The sequence below is a fragment of the Apium graveolens genome, chromosome 10 (assembly GCF_009905375.1).
Source record: "Apium graveolens cultivar Ventura chromosome 10, ASM990537v1, whole genome shotgun sequence".
Lineage (NCBI taxonomy): Eukaryota > Viridiplantae > Streptophyta > Magnoliopsida > Apiales > Apiaceae > Apium > Apium graveolens.
The window spans coordinates 126,414,221-126,422,592 of NC_133656.1; the positions used below are offsets into that span (position 1 = coordinate 126,414,221).

Consider the following 8,372-nt stretch of genomic DNA (forward strand, 5'->3'; position numbering starts at 1 on the left):
TCTATCTCTTTTTATTCAGCGCCACTCCTCCTAGATATCAAATATCCCTGATTTATTAAATTCAATATTTTATTTGCTCCATTATTATTGTTTGATCATTTTAACATCCGAAAGTTGTTTTGAAAATTGATTTTGGAAAATTTTAAATTTCTGTTTATGCGGTTTTCAAAATTTATTTATTGCACCCTCCACTTTGGAAATCTGAATTATTTGTCTTAAGTGATTTTTAAAATTTTACGAGAATATTTTTTCATTTGACCCTTAAAGTAATATATGGTATACGGTATACCGAATTAACCAGCTGTAGAGGTATGTCATAGCCGCACCAGTGATATGAAACTTCGGTGACAGTGTGATTGCTCACGACGTATCCTTCTGTTAGCTCTTGGGAGGAGTTTTTGGCCATTTTATATTTGTTCATAATACGTGAGTGCACCTAGAGTTCAATGTGTGATTTGATATAAGCTGATATTGTATATGCCCTACACGTTGTCCAATTCGTTACACACATGACGTATTGTATAATGTGTGTATTTTTATCTGTTCTAATCTCGGTATGAAATATTTTAACCCCTCGTTATTCGAGCCATACTTATTTCTTATTTTTAAAATTATTGTTTTATTATAAATTATGAAATCTTCATTTCTGGTTTTTGTTTTATAAATTGTATTCAAAATTGGTATTGGGTGTTTAGCTAATGCGGTCTGTATGGTGGAGGGGTACCCATTTATTGATTACAATTTTGGACTTTATGAGTGTCTAGACTTAATCATTTATTTAGAGATTTCAACATTTATATTATTGATTTTGAAAGTTTGGAGAACTAATCTTATGTTGGAGATTTTAGACTGTTTAATTATTGTTCACAAATATATTAGTGCTTTGTTTGCAGATTTATGGATTTTACTTTTATTCTTTTTAAACAGGTGTTACAATTAACATATGTAACTGTTTTTAAATTTATTCACATAATAAATATGTAACACCTGTATTTATATATTTCTTTTAACTTTAAATATTTAAATTAAAAAAAAAGACAGTAAAAAACTAAAAACCACTTTGTACATAAAAGAAAGATTAATAGAATCATTGAAATTTCCCCCAAACTCAATATTATTATTCAATGAATAAATATTTGAAATTATGAAATTATGAAATATGACTTTTCCCCTTTTTGTCTTGATTCATAAATGTGAATTTCCCCCTTGTGTGTCCTCATTCATCGTCAGATGAGACACTAACATCTTCATTAGAGGAGACACTAAGATCTTGATTCGGTGAGAGATCAACCTGTTGCTTAGCCTTGCCCTTCTACACAACCACAAATGAATTAGCGGCTAAAATTTCAGAGGGGCTGGAGGCCCACCTAGCCACCCTAGCCATGGGCTAGGTCGGCCCCTGCATATACACATGTTAATTGGAAAAATAAATAAAGTACATGAGTTACCTGCTCATAAATCTTCTTTCTCCATAGTATCACATATTGCCATATGTTTTTAAAATCATCTATGGTAATACCATCCTTCCAAATGACCTGTTGTGCTCCTTTCTTTATTGCATTCATTATAACCTCTCTTCTATTATCAGATGATACTACTGCATGTATGAGAACAATTAGCTAATGAAATGGAATGTAAAAATATAAGATTATTCTATTTATACATAACAATAATTATTAGAACATGTATAACTTTAAAAGTGAATAAAAGGCTTTGAAAAATATAGAATATCTCTGACCCATATAAAAAAGAATGTGAATATATTAAATCTACTAAAATATATCAGTGTATATATCCATAACAAAGCTAAAAAAGATTAAATCAGCTCACAAATAACGGTAAATCAGTGTCATATATATTTATTTGTAAATATTAATTGTTCTTATGTTTATTCAACTTTAATCTTATATAATATTGTATAACACAAACTCACAAATAACTGGTAGTAACTTGAATTCTTCATGAATTTGTTGCATTAGTTGAACACCATTGATGTCTTTCATGTGTATTTCAGCAATAACGAGATCAAACAAATCATTCCTTAACATACTGAAAGCCTCAGCAGCATATTTTGCACCCATTACTGAAATTCATTTAAGAAAATCATTAGCAGTGCAGACATAAGGTGGAAAGATTTTTAAAGAGGAGTGTGTGTATATACAAGTGTTGTATATGTTAAAAAAATCAAGATATACGTTAGTAGATAAATACAAAATAATACCCTCGTATTCACATTCTTGAAGCATGTTACAAATTTGAGTTCTCAATGTCTCATCATCGTCCACCACCAAAAACTTATACATCTTTCTTTGATTTTTGAATTTGTATCTTGTGGTTGCTAAAGAACTTGGGTTGCATCCAATTTATAACAATTTTTCATGTCAATCCTCTAAAGATTAATGAATATATAATAAAAATATATGTAACCTGGATAAAAATTTAATAGATATGGGTGGATAGTATATATCCTTATTATCTTTAACAAATATCTATAGATAATAAACTAAATGTATCTATATGTAGATATCATATACAATTGTATAATTTTATATAGTAGATATCAATATGTGTATATTCATTAGTGTTTTTTGACAACTTAGGTTGCACCTATTTTCTAACCAATTATCCATATCACTAGTATAAAGATTCAAACATATATACCAAAAAAAAACTACTATAAATATAATACTAATATTCTTTCAAAAAAAATCCAAAGAATATTTATGGATAGTCTATATTCTTTTCCTATTTAACAGTTTACATTATTTTTCTTTAATTATTTATTTAACGAATATTTATTTATATATATATATATAATACGCTAAATATATCTAGTATATGTAAATATCATATCACACAATATATGTAAGTAATATATTGTGTATGATATATGAAAGATTGAGCAATTTTAACTGTTAGCATTCCAACATTAGCAAAAGAGTTTGAAAGTAATCTACCGGGTGAGGCCAGCCTTAATTTAGAGTGTGGATTATATTAATATTCCATGTTTGGACAAATAAGAATGTATACTGTACTATAATAACTCAAATATAATTTATAACCCTAATCTTGTTATCCATTCCCATCACCACCGTCTAATTTTCTTTATCAAATAATTACAATTATTAGATTTAAATATTAAAAAAAATACACTCCACAAATTTTCAGGCTGTCAACAATAAACATTTATATTGTTATCTATAAAGATATATATAGTTCCCATATTCGAATGTTACCAACAACAAATATTTATTTTATTATATATGAATAAGATCTCACCAATAATATACTTTTACTATTTGAACATAAATTGAAATTATACACAATAAAATTATAATTATATAATCATTATTTATAATTTAATTATTTATTTAGAATTTTAATAAAATTATATAAAAATAAAATAAAATATATAAATATTAACCAAGACCCGAGCATGGCACAAGCGGTATGCTAGTGAGATTAATACTTTGACTTCAAGAAAATGGACAAAGTTGGTTTGAGCTAAAATGAAATATGGTTATTATGTACCTTAACAATCACAATTGATTGTGGACATGTACCTTAAAATGAAATATGTCTACGTTAAAGTTTTTTTTTCAAAATACTTTTCTTCGCAAGATATTATGAATTTTACATACACTACGTCAAAAATGCTCATATTCAATATTTTTTAATATGGCAACACTACAACAAATCTGCCCATTTACAACATTTTTTTTGAACTGAAATCGTTATAATTCAGCTATTTACGACGGAAAATAATCGTCATTTTTGGTCGAGTAGTAAGTTCGTTTTTCGTCACAAGATCAAATTGCGTCGCAAGTTAGGAAGTACGGGCGACATATTCAATAAAATAATTAATCTACTTACGACGGAATATATTGGCGTATGTTATGAACTTAAGATGGAAGATATCGTCGTATGTTAGCTACTTGCACTTAAAAAAATCTCGCCGGAAAAATGGAAAAATTCCAGATTCTGGTGAGATTTTCATTTTCGGCAAACCATAACAAGTTCAAATCAGTGTTTTTCAGCTCGTTTATACACACCAAACAAAACAAAACTACTTCTACAGTACATAACTAACATATCATCATATTACCAACAAATCATTTGTTCTTATATTGCACAAACAGGGCCAATTCTGAACCAAACAAAACATCAGAAAATAAAGCTATATTCATGTTCAATCTACAAACTTTAACAAAGAAACAAATAATATATCAAGATATCTAAAAACAAAATATGAAACTCGGCTCAAAATATTTATATCGGGGGATTTCCGCTATACGAGCTCGGCTGGGACGACTTTAATTTTGATTAAACCACTGGTGTGCTTGTAGTGAATCCACAACCACCGCCACAAACATCATTCCAATTACTTCTGGCACGACTCACCGAAGGCCGCGCAACTTCTACCGGCGACTTCAACACGAGACAACAACGACGACCTCGCCGGTAAAGCTCCAGGCAAGTATCCCCACATATACATTATTATATACACCATTGAGGATTGAATTTAAAATTGGTGGAGAGCCGCATAAGTTTTAGAAAAAGAGGGTGAATGTTTTGTTAGGAGGCGGAATGAGAGAACAGGTGATAAGTTTTATAAAATTGTGTATACGAATGAATTAGGGTTTCTTGATTGGGCTAGTGGGTGGCTTAACTTGGGCTTCATAATGGGTTGTGTTTGGGCTTTTGAATCTTTCAATTTAATTGTATTTATTTGATTGTAAATTTGAACATTTTTTATATTCAAATATATGTCTAAATCATTAATATTTGTAGCCAATTTTTAATTAAAAAAATTATTAATACTAGTTTACTAAGCTCCACTAAAATAATGTTCTTCTTATTTTATATTATGTTTTAGTATCAATCATTTTGAAATTCTAAATAAATATAATGAAGTAAGTATTTTAAAGCCGCTCCCTCGTTAATACATGTGTACTCCAGTAAATAATTTAAGTTAAAACCGTACGGATATCAAGATCTGTATATATTAGTGATAGGCCAAGAATTTTTTTTTAAAAAAAAATTATTTGGTTTGCTATTTTAATAATCAACAACTGGTGACTAGTACATGTTACCGGTGTTTAGTTCCACATTAAATTGGTGTTTTGATTATTTTTAAAATATTTTTCGACGATCCAACCGTGTGGATGTTAATATATATATATAGATATATATATATATTAGTGATATATCCAAAATTTTATATCAAAATCATTTTATCTGGTTTGCCATTTTAACAGTCAAGCATCAGTTTGATTAGTACAGCTAACTACTGTTTAATCCCGAATTGGTATATCGATTATTTTAAAAATATTTTCCGACAAGCCAACCGTATGGATGTCAATAAATATATATATTAGTGATATAACCAAAATTTTATATCAAAATTATTTTATCTGATTTACCATTTTAACAGTCAAATATCAGTTTGACTAGTACAACTAACTACTATTTAATCCTGAATTTGTGTTTCGATTATTTTAAAAATATTTTTCGACTATCCAACCTTATGATTGTCAATAGATATATATATTAGTGATATAATCAAAATTTTATAACAAAATCATTTTATCTGGTTTATAATTTTAACAATCAAACATTAGTTTGATTAGGACAGCTAACTACTGTTTAATCCTGGATTGGTGTTTTGATTATTTTAAAAATATTTTTCGACGATACAACCATATGGATGTCTATAAATATATATATTAGTGATATAACCAAAATTTTATATCAAAATTATTTTATCTCGATTGTCATTTTAACAGTCAAACCTAGTACACCTAACTACTGTTTAAGCCTGAATTGGTATTTCGATTATTTTAAAAATATTTTTCGACGATCCAACCGTATGGATGACAATATATATATATATTAGTGATATAACCAAAGTTACTTATCAAAATAATTTTATTTGGTTTGTCATTTTAACAGTCAAGCATGAGTCTAACTTGTAAAACTAACTAGTGTTAAGTTCTGAATTTGTGTTTCGATTATTTCCAAAATACTTTCCGTCGAACCAACCGTATAGATGCAAATATATATATATATATATATATATATATATATATTAGTAATGTAACCAAAGTTACACATCAAAATAATTTTATTTGGTTTGTCATTTTGACAGTAAGCATGAGCTTGACTTGTTCAACAAATTAGTGTTTAGTCTTTAATTGTGTTTCGATTATTTTAAAAATATTTTTCATTGAATCAACCGTATGGATGACTATATATATATATTTATATATATATTAGTGATATATTCATATTAAATAATTTTATCAAAATATTTATTTTTTTTCTGAAATTTCTAAAATGTCACCCAAACAAATATATGCTGACATTAATATGGTTGGATCATAAAATAATATTTTTGAAAATTGAAAATTTCAAAATTCATGTGCTAATTTACGACGGAATTCGTCATAAATTATTGGCCGCAAAAAATTGGAGAAAGGTCAAATTTGCCGCCAAAATTTCGGGGAAAAGTTGAATTTCCCTCTTTGATAATTTATGACGAATTCTAATTTCCGTCGTAAATCGAACGATCTGATCTTTTCCGTCACAAATTTTTCGTCGTAAATTTAGGCAAAATATTTTTTTATTTAATTTCAAGTTAAATTTTTAATAAAAATAATTAACTTACGAGGAAATATTGAAATCGTCGTAAATATTTACGACGTTTTGCATTTCGTCGTAAAAATTTACGACGTTTTAGTTTTTTCCATCATAAATTGGGCGCACTAAGCTTGCCGTCGTAAATGCCTTGCTGTAGTGCAGTACGTCAAATAATTATTACATTATGCTTTTTTTAAAAATATGCAACAAAAAATGAGAGTTGCACCAGCTATGGTGGGATTTGACACGTAATTCAAGGTTTTTTGGCCACGAACTGCAGAACTGACACATGACAATTGGGCAGACTAGCGAAGTCACCTGCCCCATGTCATGACACGTCTGCAAAGTGAGATGACTTGCATGCACACATGCTATGTGGTGTGCCAAATTAGCATACTGGTCCTGCTGTTCTGATGTCACTTGACATTTGTCTTCTCATGTCCACAAAGTGGGACCCTTTGTTGGATTACCACGTTAGAAAACTGAGGCACACATTTGTGAAATCACGTGCTACATTGTATAACATTTTCTATTGGGGTCTAATATGTGTGACTCATATGTCTAATGACCTACCACATCATCGCATAATTTTGTCATATAGCTAATACAACACTATATGATATATCATTGCACAATGTTGAACTACCATCATTAATAAGCAATACTAGGCAATGTTTAGTATAACATGAGGTGTAATTTTTTTGCGGATAAGTAAACTATAGCAACACTTTTGTTCTAACAGTTAAAAACCATTGCAAATTAGCACGTTTGGCGAAATGATATGTATAGCTTTGTGCTTGCTTTTCCTTAAATTCCTTATATGTATAAGATATTTGAACATTGACACACAGATATATATATATATATATATATATACAGAATACACTTTTATATTTTATATTGGTTAGTTATATGCATGCTTGATATATATTTGTTTATATTTATTGATACCATCAATTACACAAGTGAATATGACAGCAATAACCGTTGAAAAATGAAGTAATGCTCAAGATAGGTAATCTATTTCGATTCCTTTATAATAGGAGATTGTCTTGAGAAGTATATAAAATGGAAAAAAGACACACTTAAAGCGAATGTTGATGCTGTTATATTTAAAGATCAATGTAAGTTTTCTTTAATGGTTTATAATTATCATGGACCCTTGGCGGCCATGACTAGTTACAAAGATGGTTTAATTTTTTAGTTACCCATGCACGATTAGTAAAGCCTAAAGACGCCAGGAAGGAAATGAATGTTTTATAAGTGAAATTTATAATTTTTTTCAAATTATATTGAAGTTATCCTTTGTTCTAATGAAATATATTATTAGAACAAAGATAGGCTTAGACACATTAAGATGAACGAGCAACACTACAATATTAAATTTTCACAAAGATTTCACTCCATCAATATTATATGATAAAATTATTACTATAACTACCTATCACTTTCCTTTGAACAAAAAAATTTATCATTACATTAATAATATTTTATGATATGTAGGATAATAAAATTATCGACAAAAGTTCTTTGGATACCACATTTTTATGGGAGACCTTGGAGATCACCTATGTTCTACAATCAAAATACTATAAAATATATATATTTTTGAAGTATGTTCTCCGGAAATCACAAATTCATTAAAATTGTTAAAAATCATTTAATTTTAATAATTACAATGTGTATGTTGTGCAATTTCAACAAATATTCCGCAAATTAAACATGTTTCGTAG

At 28.3% G+C, this 8,372-nt stretch overlaps 1 protein-coding gene across 1 annotated transcript; it reads right to left on the bottom strand.

Moving 5' to 3' along the window:
- Positions 1 to 1,107: 1,107 nt before the first annotated feature.
- Positions 1,108 to 2,346, bottom strand: LOC141690082 (two-component response regulator ORR21-like). Its single transcript, XM_074494688.1, has 4 exons — positions 2,222 to 2,346; positions 1,934 to 2,083; positions 1,449 to 1,597; positions 1,108 to 1,312 (listed from the first exon to the last, which is right to left on the bottom strand). Exons 1-4 carry the CDS (start codon positions 2,301 to 2,303, stop codon positions 1,217 to 1,219), a joined length of 477 nt encoding a protein of 158 aa, XP_074350789.1. The 5' UTR covers positions 2,304 to 2,346; the 3' UTR covers positions 1,108 to 1,216.
- Between the last annotated feature and the right edge of the window lie 6,026 nt (positions 2,347 to 8,372).

Excerpts from the sequence above, each read along its gene's own strand:
- LOC141690082 (XM_074494688.1), bottom strand. The coding sequence starts at position 2,303 with ATGTATAAGTTTTTGGTGGTGGACGATGATGAGACATTGAGAACTCAA. Across the intron at positions 2,084-2,221 it reads TCAAGAATGTGAATACGAGG|TAATGGGTGCAAAATATGCT; the intron begins GTATTATTTTGT and ends AATGAATTTCAG. Across the intron at positions 1,598-1,933 it reads CAAGTTACTACCAGTTATTT|TAGTATCATCTGATAATAGA; the intron begins GTGAGTTTGTGT and ends TCATACATGCAG.